We start from the raw sequence: 21,267 nt of genomic DNA on the forward strand, positions 1-21,267 counted from the left end.
TTTAATGGACCAATGTTGTGTTTCGTGTTTCTTCAACAGGGCTATTGAAACAGGTGGATGCTGGTGGTAATAGGTTCTTGGGTGGAGTGAATGCACAGGACAACATCTTCTGCTTGAGACAGAGTTGCACAGTTTCAGGATCTTCTGCTGTAACCTGGACCGCACTGGAAGGGGGACTGAAATATTACAGCTGTGGGCCAGTGGGCTGCTGGGGAGTCAACGGTGCTGACAATATTTTCTTCCGCCACAATGTCTACCCAACCGCCTGTCAGGGAAACCAATGGCAGCAGATTGAAGGCAAACTTTTAATGATAGAGGTTGGCACCGATGGTTCTGTGTATGGTGTCAACTCTGCAGGCAACGTGTACCGAAGGTATTTTTTTTATCTATAAATGTAAAATCATTAAAGCGTAACTCCACTTTTCTTGAGAAAAAAACATTCCCCTCTGGGTGATCTATGTGCATTGCAGGGATTTTAACAAACTTTGTTGCAGATTCCTACCTTTTGTTATTTTGAAGAAATCCCTGTGTGTTTGTCTGTATCCATGTGTGGAAGTGAATCTATTGGGAGTGATTTCATAATTATCAGTCAGCTGTGCGCCCGCAGGGCTCTAATGAGGAAAGCTGCTGGGCCTGCATCCCTTTGATTTCCTTTTGGAAGTATCTCACCAAAAATGACATTGGATGCCTGAAATCTGACTTGTATCTTAGTGTAGACTTCTGGGAAAATTGGTGAGCCAATCACACAAGCAGGAAATGATGTTACCTCCAGGTAGCCGTATTACATTACATTTTCAGAAAATTACAGAGCTGCAGATTGAAAAGGAAAGGTCATTTTTAATAACATTCAATTACAATATGACTTGTGGCACAATTGTATACGCTATATTTATTTTTCGTCATTTGCTATTTTTTTCCCCACCAAAGTGGAGTTACCCTTTAAGGCAATGTGTAAAAAAAAAAAAAAAAAAAAAATTTACTTTGCAAAGAAGTGTCAATGATAAATGTTGAGAATACGCCAATTAGACAAGTTTATTACTCATCGTTTAGCAGCCACTGTGTATGCTCATAATGGTGTAAGTGACAGCATAGCTGAACCCTGGATCTGTCCCTGTGTCACTCAGTCCCCTCCCCCCACACACATCAGTAAGCACCAGGCATACATTAACCCCTCCCTCTCCAATAAAATTAACCCCTTCCCTGCCAGTGTCATTTTTATAGTAACAGTGCATATATATAGCACTGATTACTGCAGTAATGTCACTGGTACCCCCAAAAGTGTCAAAAATGTCAGTCAAGGGTCCGATCTGTCTGCCGCAATGTCGAAGTCCCGCAAAAAAAAATCGCAGATCGCCGCCATTACGCGTTAAAAAAAAAACACCAAAAATGACAGAAATCTTTCCCTTAGTTAGTAAACGCAATAACTTTTGCGCAAACCAATCAAAATACGCTTTTTGTGAATTTTTTTACCAAACATAGGTAGCAGAAAACAAATTGGCCAAAAATTCAAAAAAATTTTGATTTTTACATTTTTTGGGGGGGAATTTCATATAAAAAAAATGTGAAAAATATTGTTGTTTTTTCAAAATTTACGCTCTTTTTTTGTTTATAGCGCAAAAAGTAGAAATCGCATAGGTGATCAAATACCACCAAAAGAAAGCTCTGTTTGTGGGAAAAAACGGACATAAATTTTGTTTGGGTACGGCGTAGCACGACCGCGCAATTGTCATTTAAAGTCGCACAGCGCCGAATCGCAAAAAGTGGCCTGGACGTAAGACAGCAAAATCCTCCGGTGGTAAAGTGGTTAAATTATACCTCCATTGACCATTTTTTTTTTTTACATTGACCATTTGTTCAGTCTGTAAAGCTTATTCTAGTAAATCCCATAGCTTTTTGAGTTGCTATGTTGGCTGGTATCCCATAATTTTTTTTCTTAGAGGAAAGGCTATATTTAATATTAATTTTTTATGTTCTATAACTAAGAAATATTTTTCTTTCAGAGATGGAATCAGTGACAAAACTCCTATTGGAACAACCTGGACCCAGATGGACGTCTGCGCCACTTTTAAACACGTCACTTATGACAACGGCTATCTCTGGCTTCTCAGTCAAACTGGTGACATCTATCGATGTGCGACAATAAATAACTGATTTGGCCATAACACAAGACCAAGCAGAGCAATCTGTAGCATGATTTGAGCCTAGCTGATTACATAGACTGCTTTCTCCCTCTATCCATCCCTTTAATTGGTGTTTGGGTATTCTTGTATTTCTCCAATGTTTTGCATTGCCATTAAAAGCATCTAATGGTAGCTAGTACTTTAAGTCCATTGCACATTTGTGTCTCATTTCAAAAATGTTTCAGAGCAAATAAACGTTGTTGCCTACATTTGTTTTCCTTGTTATTACCAGAGAAAAACTGCTAAACAAAATCATCTCGCTTTATCTGAATATACGTGTTTGAATTTGCAGCAGTCAAGTCTTTTTTTGTTTCACTGTCCAGTTAACAGGCTGGGGGAAGGACAAGACTTCTAATTCTTTATTTTCTCTTTTTCCAAAATCTGTATTTTTTGAGTTAAGCAGAGAACAAGAAAAAGGTAATCCAGCATACAGTACATAAATGACGTTAGGGTGTGGGTAGGTGTAACTGGACTCAGAATACACTGAGTCCAGTTACATAAAAGAGAACTATATTGAAATTTGGCAATGCACAACAAGCCCAGCAGCCGACTGGGAACACTCACCGGGCATACAATGATGAATAGTAGCAGAAGGTCTCAGGTGTGCAAAAAAGCATCTGTCTCGAGGGGCGAACTGCGACCTGGCCGGTCCATGCGCAAGTGAGGAAAGGGGGAAAGGTCGGGACTTTAAATGAGGTTACAAAATATTGTATCTCCATCCCTAATATCAATTGGAACAAGAGGGGATTTAGTGGGACTTTAAATGAGGGGTGTGGTTAGAGATGACCATCAAAAATGTATGTACAAAAGAGTATATGTGCATACACGCCCAAACAAAGAACATGAAAGGGTGCACATGTAATCTGATTTATTTTGTATGCACAGTGGTAACATAATAAATGCAATAATGACATACAATGGATCCCAATAAACATAGCATATCACAACCAGTTACATATCATAATAGGTATAAATTAGATTCTAAAACATCCCGTAACAAAGTAGTAGGTACTCCATAGTGATTGCATCATGTATGCTCGACGCGTTTCGTGTATGTATAACACTTCCTCAGGAGCTGGTGCAATGGATTAACTATAAGGGGGAGAATATAATGGAAATCACAATGTGTCTAATAGTATGGACACCCAATTAAAAATATGTAGTATTGTATGGAATTGCTTACAATGGAGTAAAAGTTGTAGCCTCAGGGAATTTGCCATGGAGGGACCTCCATATCGTCTGCCCCGGGAGCTGAGGGAGCAGTACCAGGCACGCACGAGGGTGAACACAAAAATTGCAGTAAGAGAATCTGGGTAGTAAGAGGAATAACAAGCATCTCAATAAGTCATCTCATAAAGTATCAATAATCAAATTAGATATATATATTGCACTAAAATGTGCATTACATTACACAAAGTAATGGAGTAATAAAGATAAAGGATATTGAGAAGATGGATAAACTCCTAGAGCCAGAGATTGAAAGCATGGTGAAAAGGTCAATATAGGATACCCCATAGAAAAAGTTGTGAGGATGGTACGAGTATCAGTGGTTGTAAGGAACCAAGTGAAAGCGAATAAGTGGAGACCATAGAATGAGTGTGGAGAGTGGTCAGTATGACCCGAGATAAAAACTAAACCAAAGTGAATGGGTAGTAAAATAAACCAGAGTGATGTAGAAATAATATAGGGGAACAAATCACTAGACAAGAGATGAGAAGCATGAAAGAGTGGGAATGTGAGTGAAGTGGCTGAATTCTCAAAGTGTATTGCCCAGTATCGATAGTACCTTGAGAAAAATGATAAAAGAGCTAGACCGAAGTAAATAGGTAATAAAGTAAACAAGTGTGGAGTAGAAACAGCATAAGAAACCAATCACAGAGTATAATTACCAAGTATGAGTAGTGCCTTGAAATAGTGATCCAAGATTGTAGTGTTCAGCCCAAGCCGTACACCGGGACAGCTCCCAGCGTCACGCAGCCACTCCAAAGGAGAAGCACCGGCGGCCGCCAGCCGCAGCCCAGCGGGAGCCGGCGCCTCGTGGAGGGACATGGGTGGTAAGTCAGCGTGTCGGTCAGCCCGCCAACAACGCGGCGTCTTAACCAACACGGAAGGAGCGTGGCGCCGATGCGCCGTGGCCAGACACGCCCCCACCCCCGCATCACTAGGATAGAGGGGGAGGGGAGCCAGGGCGCATCGCAGCTCCCGGGGCAAACAACCAAGGAAAGACCGCAAATAATGGCAAATACCAAGGGAAGGGGATTATGCTATGTAGAAAGTGGACATTGTCAATTTAGTAAAAGTATATCAATTGATATGGGTCATATAGATAATACAGTGAATGCTGGCCACTAAAGATTAGGTGCCAGTGCCCTGAATGTGACAAGTCGTTTGTACTAGTACAGGGTGAGTAGTAACCGAGCCCAAGGATCCACAGGGCCGGCCCCTGAATGTAACACAACGTTTGCACAATAACAGGGTATGGTCAGACACGTCACATGCCTCCATCCCTAATCGTAATGAGGAAAGTGGGAAAGGTCGGGACTTTAAATGAGGTTACAAAATATTGTATCTCCATCCCTAATATCAATTGGAACAAGAGGGGATTTAGTGGGACTTTAAATGAGGGGTGTGGTTAGAGATGACCATCAAAAATGTATGTACAAAAGAGTATATGTGCATACACGCCCAAACAAAGAACATAAAAGGGTGCACATGTAATCTGATTTATTTTGTATGCACAGTGGTAACATAATAAATGCAATAATGACATACAATGGATCCCAATAAACATAGCATATCACAACCAGTTACATATCATAATAGGTATAAATTAGATTCTAAAACATCCCGTAACAAAGTAGTAGGTACTCCATAGTGATTGCATCATGTATGCTCGACGCGTTTCGTGTATGTGTAACACTTCCTCAGGAGCTGGTGCAATGGATTAACTATAAGGGGGAGAATATAATGGAAATCACAATGTGTCTAATAGTATGGACACCCAATTAAAAATATGTAGTATTGTATGGAATTGCTTACAATGGAGTAAAAGCTGTAGCCTCAGGGAATTTGCCATGGAGGGACCTCCATATCGTCTGCCCCGGGAGCTGAGGGAGCAGTACCAGGCACGCACGAGGGTGAACACAAAAATTGCAGTAAGAGAATCTGGGTAGTAAGAGGAATAACAAGCATCTCAATAAGTCATCTCATAAAGTATCAATAATCAAATTAGATATATATATTGCACTAAAATGTGCATTACATTACACAAAGTAATGGAGTAATAAAGATAAAGGATATTGAGAAGATGGATAAACTCCTAGAGCTAGAGATTGAAAGCATGGTGAAAAGGTCAATATAGGATACCCCATAGAAAAAGTTGTGAGGATGGTACGAGTATCAGTGGTTGTAAGGAACCAAGTGAAAGTGAATAAGTGGAGACCATAGAATGAGTGTGGAGAGTGGTCAGTATGACCCGAGATAAAAACTAAACCAAAGTGAATGGGTAGTAAAATAAACCAGAGTGATGTAGAAATAATATAGGGGAACAAATCACTAGACAAGAGATGAGAAGCGTGAAAGAGTGGGAATGTGAGTGAAGTGGCTGAATTCTCAAAGTGTATTGCCCAGTATCGATAGTACCTTGAGAAAAATGATAAAAGAGCTAGACCGAAGTAAATAGGTAATAAAGTAAACAAGTGTGGAGTAGAAACAGCATAAGAAACCAATCACAGAGTATAATTACCAAGTATGAGTAGTGCCTTGAAATAGTGATCCAAGATTGTAGTGTTCAGCCCAAGCCGTACACCGGGACAGCTCCCAGGGTCACGCAGCCACTCCAAAGGAGAAGCACCGGCGGCCACCAGCCGCAGCCCAGCGGGAGCCGGCGCCTCGTGGAGGGACATGGGTGGTAAGTCAGCGTGTCGGTCAGCCCGCCAACAACGCGTCGTCTTAACCAACACGGAAGGAGCGTGGCGCCGATGCGCCGTGGCCAGAAACGCCCCCACCCCCGCATCACTAGGATAGAGGAGGAGGGGGAGGGGAGCCAGGGCGCATCACAGCTCCCGGGGCAAACAACCAAGAAAAGACCGCAAATAATGGCAAATACCAAGGGAAGGGGATTATGCTATGTAGAAAGTGGACATTGTCAAGTTAGTAAAAGTATATAAATTGATATGGGTCATATAGATAATACAGTGAATGCTGGCCACTAAAGATTAGGTGCCAGTGCCCTGAATGTGACAAGTCGTTTGTACTAGTACAGGGTGAGTAGTAACCGACCCCAAGGATCCACAGGGCCGGCCCCTGAATGTAACACAACGTTTGCACAATAACAGGGTATGGTCAGACACGTTACATGCCTCCATCCCTAATCGTAATGAGGAAAGGGGGAAAGGTCGGGACTTTAAATGAGGTTACAAAATATTGTATCTCCATCCCTAATATCAATTGGAACAAGAGGGGATTTGGTGGGACTTTAAATGAGGCGTGTGGTTAGAGATGACCATCAAAAATGTATGTACAAAAGAGTATATGTGCATACACGCCCAAACAAAGAACATGAAAGGGTGCACATGTAATCTGATTTTTTTTGTATGCACAGTGGTAACATAATAAATGCAATAATGACATACAATGGATCCCAATAAACATAGCATATCACAACCAGTTACATATCTGGTGCGCAAGTGGGGAGGCTTCCAGGTAGGATAGTGTATCCCTGCACTTTCCTTACTTGTCAGGAACCTTTCCCTAATGCTAATCACTATTACTGTTAGATAGGTGACCTGTCCCTACTCTAGCCACACACAAAATGCGAGCCAAACCCGGGTGGCAGGGTTTTAAATAGGCTCTGTCTGACCCAAGATGGCGGCCAAAGTCACATGGGATGCCAACATCTAATCGGATGCTGCCTCTCTATGACCAAGGAAACCATATAGGAACTATATGACTATAAATGTCTTAACCAAGTAACTATAGACCTGTTACCTTCTATAGTTGGGAAGATACTGGAGAGTTTTTTTTTTTAAATTTCTTTTTATTGAAAAATTGAGATGTATAGGTACAAAACATAGCCTTTGGGCATTCCCCAGCCAATACATAAAACATAGAACTACTAATACCACCTCCTATTATAGAACCCAAAAAAGGGGGAAAGAAACAACACACCTTCCATACACCTTGCTCTGTCATTCTCTTATAACATCACTTCAAGGGTTGATGAATTATAAGGAGATTCCTGTTCCCTCTCAGCCATCAGGATAATGTATCAGAAGAATATTAACTCGTGTTTAGAATCCTACCTGAAAAAATGTCATGGGAGTCCCTGCAGAGGTATAAATTTGTTGATATCATATACTAAACCTTGCCAAGGAGGAATGAATTCAGTCTGTGGACTCCTGATCTTCTGTTGTACACTCCGAATCTGTCCACAAGTGCCAGACGCTCTCAAATTTCCTAGGGCAATCCCGGGACAAATAAGTAGCTTTGTATATGGGTACAACCTTATTGATTAAACCAGTGGCGGCCGGTCTATAGGGGGAGCAGGGGTGCCGCCCCCCCCCCCCCAATCAGCATCTTAAAAGAAAAAAAAATACCTTTTAAAGCCTGATAGGGGTGCCGGACCATTTGCAGTCTATGGGGGGTGGGGTTTGGCATCCCACGTGCTGCCAGGCAGAGGTGCCGATTGGCAGCCGTCCTGGCTGTCATCGGGGCGCAGAGCAATGCGCCCGACACTCCCCACTTCTACACTTCTAGTCCTGTGATTGGTCCAGACTCCAGCCTGGACCAATCATTCAGGACTCCCGTCTGACGTCGTCGTGGGGGCGGTGCGTGCGTCAGTCAATCTGACTCACTCACCTTCCCTGTTCCCGCCCGCCGTCAGAGCGAGGAGGAGCAGCGTGGCTGGTGGTCGCAAGACGTCTCCCAGGAGCAGGTAAGTGAAGCCGCTGCCTCGTGTCTGTGTGTCTCCTCTGCCGCTGGCCGCCACTGCCATGTATGTCACTACTTGAGCTGCGAAGTCGTGGATGGAGGAGCTGTGTCCCCCCCCCCCACCGCCACCCCCCTGTCACTGAAGTCCGGAGCCAGCAGAGGTGTCAGCCAGATCCCTTTAGAAGGAGAAGAGCACACAAGTTACAGCCTGATTTCTTCTTGCGCACACATCTGATCAGCAGCACCTGCAGGAAGGGAAGGAACTTTACTCTACAAGTATGGATCGTGTCTGGCTGACACCTCTGCTGGCTCCGGACTCCAGGGACAGGAGGGGGGCACAGCTCCTCCATCCACGACTTCTCAGCTCAAGTCGTGACATACATGGACTGTCCCATACCTGCTCATCACTTTCATTAACCCTCCAACTGCCTGCCACCATGGGGATCAAGCACTTTATCACTTTGGCACTGACTCTCCTCCAAGGACTGCAGGGCAGCTCAGGTGAGCAGCAGTTCATGTCGGGGATTGGCTGGCTGGGTTATGCTGCATGGCAGTTTTATAGAATCAAAGACTGGCACGACTAGTCTGCATTGCCCACCCATTGCACTGCAACTATAACCTGGCACAGATATATGTATTGATCCCTCATATTGCTGATCATTGATAATTTTTACACACATTTAAATGTCCCTTCTTCTAGCACAGCATCATTCTCTATATGTATCTTTTATGGATACAGCTATCTCAGGAATGTCCAGTTCTGATTGTTTGGCTGGGATATATATTTTGTCTTTATTTTGCATTGAAGGGGGCACACTGGTATCTCTGCTTGAAAGGGGGCACGCTGGCATCTCTGCATTGAATGGGGGCATGGTGATCTCTGCATTGAAAGGGGGCACACTGGCATCTCTGCATTGAAAGGGGGCACGCAGGTCCCTACGCATTGAAAGGGGGCCCGCAGGTCCCTGTGCATTGAAAGGGGGCACGCAGGTCCCTGTGCATTGAAAGGGGGCACGCAGATCAGTGTGCATTGAAAGGGGGCACGCTGGTCTCTGTGCATTGAAAGGGGGCACGCTATGCCTTAATTACTGAAGGCCCCTTTCACACTTTAGTGACCTCAAAGTCACGCAATTTTTTACAGTGTTTTTTGCCACAAAGCAATGCCTATTACATTTTTCTGTTTGCGCCCCCCCCCCCCAAAAAAAAATTTTGAGCACCAGCCGCCACTGGATTAAACACTTCCAGAAGGGCAGATTAGGGGCTGTGTTGGATTTCCACTTGAGCACTTTCACCTTCCTGGCATAAAATAATAAGAGACCCAAGAGAGTACACATCACCCTACTAACAGCCAGAGAGTCAACTAACCCCAGGCGGCAAACACCAACTTTTACAGGGACCTGTATAATAGTTAGGGTACATATAAACTAGGTCACTTCCTACCAGTAGCCACTAATCTGAGGGCACTCCCAAAAGATATGGGCAAATCCAGCAGGGTCACTAGAGCATCTCCAACAGCAAGAAGAGGAATTAGGGTATATACAATGTAATCGTTGTGGTGTAAAATAAATTCTGTGCACTATTTTAAATTGGATCAGCCGGTCTTTAGTCAATATTAATGCTTGAAATGGGCTGTCCTAGAGATTTTCCCAGTCTACATTGTCCAAGTCCTGCTCCTCCGAACGCCAGGCAGTTAGCAGGGCATCTAGTCTCACATGAACAGAGGGAAGTAGTGACTTGTAGATCACAGAAAGTGGTTTCTTGAGAGCGTCATCCCAGGGTAGAACCTACAAATCATCCTGCTCCAATCTAAATAAGGAGGACCCAAATTGCGCTGCTCAGGCTTATCAGAGTTTCAGGAATCGGAAGAAGAACGCATTAGGCTGTGTAAATTTATCTTTCAACCTACCAAACGTAAATAGTGCACTCCCATCACAAATATCTGAAAAGTATCTGATTCCTTCGAGCAACTATGTGGCAAATGAGGTTTATTGTTGATAAATGTAAAGTTATGCACTTAGGGGCTAAGAATATGCATGCATCATACATACTAGAAGGATTACAACTGGGGGAAACAATGGTGAAGAAGGATCTGGGTGTTTTGGTAGATCATAAGCCTAATAATAGCATGTAATGCCAAGCTGGAGTTTCCAAAGTGAGCAAAATCCTTTATTAAGAGAGGTATGGACTCCAGAGAGAGAGATATTATTTTGCCCCTGTACAAATCATTAGTAAGACCTCATCTGGAATATGCAGTTCAGTTTTGGGCACCAGTTCTCAAAAAGGATATTGGGGAACTGGAGAAAGTGCAGAGAAGGGCAACCAAACTGATAAGAGGCATGGAGGAGCTCAGCTATGAGGAAAGTTTAGAGGGACTGAATTTATTCTATCTTGAGAAGAGGAGATTAAGGGGGGATATGATCACCATGTGTAAATACATAAATGGTCTATACAGTATAGTGTAATTGAGTTGAGTTATTCACTTTAAGATAATCATAGATGACAAGGGGGTGCTCTTTACATCTATAGGGAAAGAGATGGGTTAGTCTCCAAATATGGAAATGTTTCTTCACCGTAAGAGCTGTGAAAATATGGCCAGCTCAGTAGATTGCTTTAAAATAAAGTCTGGATTCTTTCCTAAATGTACATAATATAACTGGATACTAACGTTTATCAGTAAAGTTGTTCCAGGAAATATTTGATTCCCTCTTGGGGGGCCAGGACGGAATTTTCCCCCCACTGGAACATGCTTTGCTGGGGTTTTTGCCTTTCTCTGGATCAACTGTCAGTATAGGATTGTGAATAAGGGATTGTATATATATATATATATATATATATATATATATATATATATATATTTTTTTTTTTTTATTATTTTTCCCTTTTATAGGTTGAACTAGATGGACTTGTGTCTTTTTTTTAGCCTGACTAACTATATAACTATGTACTGTAATATTGTAACTAGGTTCCTCTCGACTTCCTCCTCCACTTGCATTGCTGCTGCAGATGAGCACCACCTGCAGTTGAGAAAATAGACTGCACTTGACTACAAGGGCATACAACTACACAAGTTCCATTACAGCATAACATTTTGCTTAAGAAGATGCCAAGTAGCCTTCCTCTCTCACATGGTCAATAGAAATATACTTAGCATTACATAGACAAAATATTGAGAAAAAGAACAACATAGTAGAACCACTCTACTGACGTCACACATCCCCAAGTTGGTATTAAATATCAAATTGTGCATATTGTAGAGTCAGCAATGTGCTACTCAAGACCCACCCATGATTTCCATGTAGGACACAGCTGTAGACAGGTTTTGGAACATTGCAGTTCATATCCACATATTGGGGAAGAGTAAAAATAATACTAACACAATACAGACATGGATAGTAGGGTTTATTATCCCACGCAGAGGAGAAATGTATTCATTGCTAATACTGCGGAATTAAGGCACTTTTCCACTGCAAGTACCGGCTCGGCTCCACTCGGCCCTGCTTGGCCCTACTTGGCTCGGTTTGGTTTTCCACTGCATGGTACCGCATGGTACTGTGTTGGAATGGTTCGGTATGGTTTGGTACGGTTTGCATTTCCACTAATAGTAAGTGGGTGAGATAACAACGATTCTCTGACCAATCAGTGGCTAGTAGTGACAAACAGTCAAGGCTGCATGCAAAGGATTGTGGGATATGGTATTGGTAAGGCCCTCTTGGAACCACAACCGAGGTGGTACTGTTTAAGCGAGCCGTACCGTTCGGTTCCATGTAGTGGAAAAGCGCCGCCGCACCGTACTGAACCGTTCCAATGCCATACCATGCGGTACCATGCAGTGGAAAAGTGAGCCGAACCGTTTGGTTCCATGCAGTGGAAAAGCGCCTTTAGTGTCACTGGAGTTGCTGCCACCCCGTCTTCTTCTCCGAAGGGAAGTCTAGGCATGTGTGGTGAATATATGGGGTAAAGGCACTACTCTGTATGGACTTGTAAAAAAAATTAAATGGCTGAATATAAATGATAATAGAATGTGTATATGTCTTTAAGTATTATGTATTTATATAAAAATTAGAAATATATATGTGGTAAATAATTTCACAATTCTTGGGAAGACAACGTGAACAGTGCTTATATACCATCCATCCACCGTGAAGTGCTTATACAGTGCTGTGAAATATACTTATTTCAACAGATATATTGTTCCACCACTAGAGGGAGTGCTTTCCCTTTTTTAGGCACTCCTATGTTGTGTTGTATACAGTGATGGTATACGAAACAAAACCAATATATGTGCAAAAAACATATAATAAAGTGCCAAGTGTTATATATGATACATGGATAAAAAATTAATAAGTGTAAAATAATTAGATAAAGTGCTAAGTGTGAAATATCCACGGTAATAATACTCAGTCCAATAGTGTATGCTTGCCAGTGGCAGTAACACAATGCAGACACATTTAAGAAGATATATGTAAGGTGAGATTTCCCTTCACTTCCTGTTTCATAGTAACCTTCCTTGTTTTTTATTTATCTTCTATTTTTATTATTTATTATTTGTTTAATAATGTACTGTGAACTTGAGATCGTCATTTTTGGCAGGGGTTCTCGTAGCCTGGAAAGTTTCAAGGGTTCCTCTGTTTTAAAACGGTTGAAAAATGACTATTGCAGACCTTTATGCTAACACAAACACATGAAAAACAATTCAATATTAAACAAAATGTATGATTAATGCACAGATGCTTAAAAAAAGGAACTCACAGATGTAAAAAAAAAAGAAACGTGGGTTCCTTTTTTTTAAAACATCTGTGCATTAATGACAAATTTTGTATTATATTGAATTGTTTGTTTTCATGGGTATTATTTCTGTAGCGCTACCCCTGCAGGAGCGTAGTAATGTTGGTACCTCACTCTGCTTCCCAACCCCAAGAACAGACTCAACTCCTCTGGCACACCTGGCAATATGTGAGTGTATTTAAATGACACACTGACACAATGCAAATAGATTTTAACTCCTTAGTTCAGGTTTACTACAGGAAGAGATTTGAAAAGAGTTATTATTCAACTAGGCCCTTGATAAACAGTTGAAATAACATTAAAGAACAGTGAGTAACCATTTATAATAACAAGTAAATACACCAAATATACACAGTATCTTACAGTAAGGAAATTAATCTCTCAGAAAGCTACAAATTGCTATAAGAAACTATTTTACTAAAGGGGAACCCCAGGCCGGCCTATAATACCTGTATCCTAATGAGAGATTAGGTAATCTAGACACCAGTAACGTGTCCCTTTTAAGAGCAATAATATAGCAATGTTCTACTTGCAAGACCTTGCTAAGATCTTCACCGGCAGCTGAAGCTCATGAAACTAATGATTCCCAATGTGGCACAATGTGTAACAAGCAAGCAGAACAGCTGATTCTGATTGGCAAAGATCCTGTAACTGATCCAACTGTAAAGTGTCTGTGTTTAGTGTTTTAAAGAACTGGAGTAAATGTTGTCTGGACTCTGAGCAGGTGCCCTCTCACCAAATCCTGATGTCCATCAAGGAAAGTCCTGGAAGAACAGGCGACGGCAATCCTCCACGCTAAGAAGCCCCGAGATGGCTGTGCTCTGCTATCTCAGTGAGTCCCGCCGACTTCACACGATCAGCGATGCTGCAGGGATGTATGTGATGCAGAGATGAACATCCGTCCCGCCATGGCTGAGTCTGCAGGAAAATGGGTGGTGTGCAGTAGGCCACATTCCTCTATCTCTCTCTCTCTGCACGCAATGGATTCCAGGAAGCAAAAGAGCGTGGGCCTGTTCAGCAGATCCCTTTATAGTCTCTCCCACAATTCTCTCCTGGAGCCCAAGGCTTGCTGGGAAGTACAGTTCCTAAACAGTTCAGCAGTGCAGTAATGTCCCTGTAGCAGACTACAGTTCCCATGATGCCTTTCTTCCAGTCTCAGGAGTATGATGCATGAAACCTGAGACCAACACTAGAGGTATACAGAGACAGTCTAAAGGAGTAGAAAGTAAGTCTGCTTTATCAGATAATGGTAGTCTGCTACATTTCAATTATTTGTATAATGGTGTAATGGCATCTACAGAAGTTCAGATGTTTTGCCTGCCTCCAAAGACCCACAAAAAATGCCCAAAGACGTGGGTCTTTGGAGGCAGGCAAAATATCTGAACTTCTGTATAGGGGTATATATACACACACACTTATATGTATTTATACACATACACACATATAGGTGTGTATGTTCAGATGTTTTGCCTGCCTCCAAAGACCCCAAAAAAATGCCCAAAAAAAACGCCTGCAATAACACACCTGGGCGTTTTTTTTTGGCGCAGGTGTTTTTTTGGGCATTTTTTGGGGGTCTTTGGAGGCAGGCAAAACATCTGAACTTCTGTATAGGGGTATATATACACACACACTTATATGTATTTATACACATACACACATATAGGTGTGATAGGAGCGGAGACATATGCCTGTTAATTATTTCATTAGCGCAAGCATAGTGTTCTGCTAGTTTCACACCTATATATGTATATGTGTATATATACAGACATGTGTGTGTGTATATATACCCATACACAGAAGTTCAGATGTCATGCCTGACTCCAAACATGTCCTCAAAAAAGCCCTATAAACGCCTGCAGCAAAAAGCAGGAAGGGTTTGGTCACCCTGCCATAGCAGTCAGAGTCAGTTACCCTACACTACACTATGGTCACCCTGGCACTTAACACTTTCCCTACAGAAACTAGATTATTAAAGCTAACTAAAGTGGAAAATAGCACCCTAACTACGCTAGATATCCCTTTCCTCACACTAATAATTGCTAAATGACACTTTTAAGCAGAAGTAACAGAACTGCTTCCACTCTCTTCCACAGCCCTGTATTACAATGCTAGGAATTTGGCGGGGCTATCTTATATACTGGGGGGCGTATTCACTAATGATTGGCCTCTGGACCCCCTAGTCACTCCAATCACATTCCCAGCATTCTCCTGCCCCCTCAATTGGCTTTTACTGATGGTTCTGGTCCAATCACGGGCTTTTAAAGCCCATTTCCTGTCCCATTGCATTTTGATCGGTTCTGGTTGCCGAATTCCGAACTTTTTCAGCAATAAGTTCGGAATTCGGCCGAATTTCGAACAGCCAATGTTCGGGTCGAACCGATGGTCGACCCGAACCGTTCGATCATCCCTACTCCTTACATGTATGCACATTTCTTTCTGAAAATCTGACATATGGGCAAGAGGTTGGGGGGGGGGGGGGTTTCTTTGACCCTCGAAACATATTGGCTGTCTTTTAGCACAATATCAATAAAGAATTTTGGACGCTTTTATCTTTTGGTCTAGCGCTCCTTCCATGTATGCGTGTTTCTTTCTGGAAGTCTGGAATATGGGCAAGAGTTTGTGCACAGTGTGACAGAACCGCTCCCACACTCTGCTTGAGTGCTTCCATCAGTATATTACCTCCTTCAGTTTGAACATAGATATCAGATATTATAGCCGCATATTGGAACTAAGAACTAGACGGGACTAGTGTAGCTGCCTAAATTGGAACTCTATATTGAACAAACTCACACAGAATATATACTGTATCTCACAGGAGGACAGTCCCCTCCTGATCATAGTATAAAATGGGTGACTCTCACGCTCTCAGGGTATAAATAAAACTATTTAAATAACACTTCCCAGGAGCTGCTAGAACTAGACGGGACTAGTGTAGCTGCAAAATTGGAACTCTATATTGAACAAACTCACACAGAATATATACTGTATCTCACAGGAGGACAGTCCCCTCCTGATCATAGTATAAAATGGGTGACTCTCACGCTCTCAGGGTATAAATAAAACTATTTAAATAACACTTCCCAGGAGCTGCTAGTACTGAACTAGTTACTCAAATAGTATAAATGAATATGTATCAAAAAATAGCACTGCTCTCCTAGGATTTATAGAGACAAACAGGTACTTCATTCTTTCTACTAATCCCACAGGTAAAAACCAATACACGGTGTTCAAAGAAAATTCATAATATAAATAAATAATGTTTCAATGAAAAGGTGCTCCAGTGTGTAAGTGAAAGTTTATAAAAAGTGCATTGTGCTGGACAGGTCCTGTATACCTAAATTTAGTTTATACCTTAAATAAAGTGCCTAAAATCTCACTGTGCAAGTATACAATCATAAATCAATTTAAAAAAAATTAAATCAATCGATCAATATTTTACAAAATCCATAAGGTGCAAACAATAGTGCATGAGTGTCCAAACACTTAATAAATTAAAGTGATTCTTCAAAATGTGTTTCCTTTAAAAGCAAAGTCCTTTGATCATATATTTAGATCCCCCACCAGTGTTCCAGTGATCAGGAGTGCTCTTCAGTGACAACAACTATATGTGCACTACCTGCTCACCTCCAGTTATAATCAGCCAAGCTTGTAGGTATTAAATGTAGGATGACTTGAAATTCTCCTGTATATGCTCCATTTTTCTTTACACAGGGTTTAATGGGATAGGGAACTATTCACCTTTAAGTCTTAGACTGATACACGATCCTAGACTGATATACGATCCTAATGGCTCGAGGTCATAGATAAAAAAAGGCCATCATGGTATAGTACATAATAGACTTTTTTTCTAAAATTCAATATCCCCTCACACTGAAATAAATAATCCAGCGATCTCACTAAGCGGCAGACACTCCGTCCGTGTCCTGATACGTCACTTCTAGTTCCCTAGTAAACGTTCTACGCATTACATCACGAGTCACAGGACTTCCTCAGGGGATACAGGAACAGGCCTTTTGGCTAAGATCAAGTGTAGTATCTGTTCTTATCAGTTGGTATGGACCTTGATGGTTAGTATCGGCAGGGGCTGAAATGAACCGGGGCGCTCTGGGCGTAACTGGAGGACCGGGAAGTAGGCACTGTCAGAGAAAGCCGGACGGGTCCGCTGCCTTCTGATTTGAATGGGTCCGCCCCTATCAGTTTGAAGGGAGCGGGAAAGCCGGTGTTGGTAGTCACATCGGTTAGTACTGCTCCTGTATGTAATTGGTAAGGAATTTGGATGGCGTTGGGAGGGCCTTTCCTCCTGGGTTGAATCTGGCCTTGCAAAAGACTTGTCCCCAGTTGAAGGCAGGCTCTCCCTAAGCTGTCCACGTTCCAAGCCTCCTGGTAGGTAAGGGCTACACTGGGTCTGGCCGGGGGCCGAGACTGAAAAAGCCCGTGGTGTACGTGCCTCTGGGGTGGCAGCCCAGGGGTGCCTCAATTCTCACTGGTGAGGGGCAGCTCACCTGAGTTTTTTGGCACCTTGGTCACTGCACCATCACACTTTTTCTGCACCTGCCTCTTGGGGCGGGCCTTTTGGCCAGCACCAGAGGAATTTTTTATTCCTGGCCGGGGGGCCCTGTCAAGGTCTTGCACTTTGGCACTACCCAGCACTTCTCCATTTCCCCTTTCCCCACTCTGTTTTTCTTTGTTGTGTGTTCACGTTTGTCCCTTTTTGGTTGTACTGTCACTTGCACGATTAGTACGGCGTAGGTCCTCGGGCCTGCCCTGAACATCTTGGGAGGGGGTGGATATGGCCTTCTGGCTTAGTTCACCCTCTCTCATGGGGTCTCCCTTCGGGGGAGCCCCACCAAGTACTTGGGGTGGGCTGTTTCGGCAGTCCCCCTGGAGAACGGGGTCTGCCTGGCTTCGGCTGGGCGGACCAAAGTGAGTACCTGAGTCCCCGTCAGGAGCTTCGCACCCCGGGGGATCAGGGTCAGGGCCCTTCCTCTTCAGAGTACGCCTTGTGCACTTTTTGTGTGTCTCACGTTTGCGTGTGTGCACTTTTTTATGCACCGGGTGTAAGTCTTTTGAGTGTGTTTCACACACCACGGCTTAAAAAATAGGGGATACAGGAACAGGTAGTGATGCATATTAAATAGTGTGTGAACCAGAAATGGCCAGGAAGCCATCTTTGAAAATCTAACCCAACCTTGATATATCATATCCTTATTCTGCTTAGTTTTTTACTTTAATCAGGGACAGGCCATAAAGCCCAGGTGGCCATATTACTGTGGTCTAAGTTTTATTATGATTATTATAATTACTGATTTGTTATTCAATAAAAATTATATAAAAATATGTTTCCTTAAGGCCCCGTTCACATACAAGCGACGCTACTTCGCACCGCGACCTCGGAGCGGCCGCCACGGACTTCATAACATTGAAGTCTAGAGCGGTCGCCTCCAGGTCGCCCCAAAGAAGCTCCGGACCCTTTTTCTAAGTCGGAGCGACTTGTGTCGCTCCTATTAGAACGGCTTCCCTATGGGAGGCGACCTACGGCGACCTGTGAGGCGACCAGGTCGCCTCACAGGTCGCCTTAGTGTGAACGGGGGCTTAAAATAAGAACCTGGAAGTAAAGTAATAGACCGTGTAATTATAAATACTAATAAATAATCAGTAAAATATCTAGAAATAAATACAATAGGTATAAATTATTAGGAACTAGGCGAATCTTACTAAATAAAACCATATGTGGTATATGCATTTTCAAATTGCACTACTACACTAACAATACCAATGCATAAATCAATCAGAAAATACATACAACAAAATTCTATATCAATACACACGGGGACCAGTTAGAAAGTGTATAGATAAATGAATTTAAATTGGATGAAGTAAAGAATTACAACTCAGATAGTCTAGAGAAAGACTATATAAAAAAAGGAAATAAGACTAAATTGAATATTTAGGTCCACTATATAAGAATAATTTTTACCATATATTAATAAATATTACATTTATTATTAAAATTAAATTATAAAAATCACTAATAAAACAATTCAGGTAAAATTCTACATTCAGGCTTGTGGGTATAAAAGTATTCATTCTAAAAATCAATTGGGATTCTAATTGACTCAAGGTTTGTACCTTGTGGCTTCCTCTCCAATGTCTTTTGTATGGTTCTATACCCCAAAATTTCATATTTTAAGCCACAACTACATTCAAGTGCATTCGGTAAAGAAAGAGAACATCTTACGTGGGGGATCTATTACTGTCTTAAAGTGGAGTTCCACCCTAAAATTATACTTACCTCCATCTTCTCGCTCCGGGTCACCTGAAAAACAAATGGATAATCGCAATTTTTTTTTTTTTTTACTTACCTCGTTTAGAATAAAATATACTTACCTAACTTCCTCTTCCTCCCCTCGGCGGCCACGGCGAATCGTCACTTCCTGGCATGCAATGATTCCTGGGAGCTGAACGTCATCGCTCCCAGGAATCAATGCGCCTACACCGGCCCCGACGTCTGTTCTGGTGCAGGCACTGTCATACCTTGCAAAACAGCTTCTGGGCATGCCCAGAAGCTGTGCAGGGATGACGCTGCGGCATCGGAAGTGACGAGGGGGCCGGTGCAGTGCATCGTGGGACCGAAGAAGACGGAAGAGGACACAGAAGAGGATCGCGCTGGCCTCAAGCTGCCCACACCTGAGATGGCAGCGCTGGAGAATACATTTTCAAGGTAAGTATTTCTTCTTTCAGGTAAGTGCAACCCGGGACAGATCAGAGGCTAGCCATTGTGGAATGCACTAGCCCTGACTGTCCCGGGGGTATTTTTATTAAAAAAAACGTTCACTGGGTGGAACTCCGCTTTAACTATTCTATTTCTCTAAAAGCTCCGACTATCAGAACAACCTAAATTTGTATATACAGTAAAAAAAGCTCTGACTTTAAGAAATAAAATAGTTAACAGTAATAGAGAACATCTTATGTGGTGGATCTTTCTTTGCCGGAAAAGGATTCTTCCCGTGTGAGCACGAAGCGGCCAAATAAGAAAATATTTGATTTTGAGTCTACGAGTAATAGATCTTCCTTTACAATAAAAGACTTCATAATAAGCTGTAAGACAGAAGGGGCTGTATATGCACTTGAATGTAGTTGTGGCTTACAATATATAGGCAGGACCAAAATATTACTCCGGATAAGAATCAAGGAGCATCTACAAAATATATTAAAGGGCTATGATAAACATAGTATTTCAAAGCATTTTGATAAGGTCCACCAGAGAGACCCTTTGGGGTATACAACCATACAAAAGACATTAGAGAGGTAGCCACAAGATACCAACCTTGAGTCAATTAGAATCCCAATGGACTTTTAGAATGAATACTTTTACACTCACAGGCCTGAATGTAGAATTCGACCTGAATAGTTTAATTTGTGATTTTTAGCATAATTTTAATTTTAATAATAAATGTAATTTTTATTAATATATGGTAAAAATGTATCTTATATAGTGGATCTACATATTCAATTTAGTCTTATTTCCTTTTTTTTATATGGTCTTCCTCTAGACTATCTGAGTTTTAATTCTTTACTTCATTAAATTTAAATTAATTTATCTATACACTTTCTAACTGGTCCCCATGTGTATTGATATAGAATTTTGTTGATTTATGCATTGATATTTTTAGTGTAGTAGTGCAATTTGAAAATGCATATACCATGTATGGTTTTATTTTCGTAAGATTCGCCTAGTTCCTAATAATTTATACCTATTATATTTGTTTCTAGATGTTTTGCTGATTATTTATTAGTATTTATTAGTATTTATAAATACCATAATTATAGTTATGTATACCATGTATGGATTTTTACCTGTGGGATTAGTAGGGAGATTGAAGTACCCGTTTGTCTCTATCAATCCTAGGAACGCAGTGCTATTTCTTGATACCCTTCCTGATCATATTACCTAAACAATACAACTTGCACAAAGGGATATATTTGCCATAGCAAAATAGCAACCACATGAACAATAACCCAGATATTTACCCAAAACATCACACAATGGTTTAGATAACCATTCTTATCACACAATGGTTTAGACTCATGGCTTATCCCATCTTAGAGGATCCTTAAGAGTTTAGTCATATTAGCCAACATATACTAGAAACATTAAGTTGATTAAACAACTAGCTACCTGGACACTCAGAGGTCTCATTCCAGATCAGACTTGCCGGCATCAAGTTCACAAAGTACAATACACATTATTACAAGTGTAAACACATCCCCTCAATGGTTTGCTAACAGATAATAGGTGAGTTAATTAGCACAATTAACAATACAAACAGTGATATCCACCCTCCTCAGACTATTAGGCAACAGACTATAG

The 21,267-nt window shown here is 41.8% G+C and overlaps 1 protein-coding gene across 2 annotated transcripts in view; it reads left to right on the forward strand.

The window, feature by feature from the left end:
- The window catches only part of LOC309567684 (fish-egg lectin-like), a 102,101-nt gene that overhangs the window by 8,957 nt on the left and 71,877 nt on the right, over positions 1-21,267 (forward strand). Inside the window, exons 3-4 of one of the 2 annotated variants that reach the window (XM_082273121.1) lie at positions 40-373; positions 2,001-2,349. The exons of the other annotated variant lie outside the window; for it this stretch is intronic. Of the exons in view, the coding sequence (XP_082129247.1) occupies positions 40-373; positions 2,001-2,151 (485 nt within the window). The 3' untranslated portion in view covers positions 2,152-2,349. Of the gene's footprint in view, positions 1-39; positions 374-2,000; positions 2,350-21,267 lie in introns of those variants that run through there. 2 annotated transcript variants of the gene reach the window in all.

This window comes from Pelophylax lessonae, assembly GCF_965119305.1.
Source record: "Pelophylax lessonae genome assembly, chromosome: 12".
NCBI lineage: Eukaryota > Metazoa > Chordata > Amphibia > Anura > Ranidae > Pelophylax > Pelophylax lessonae.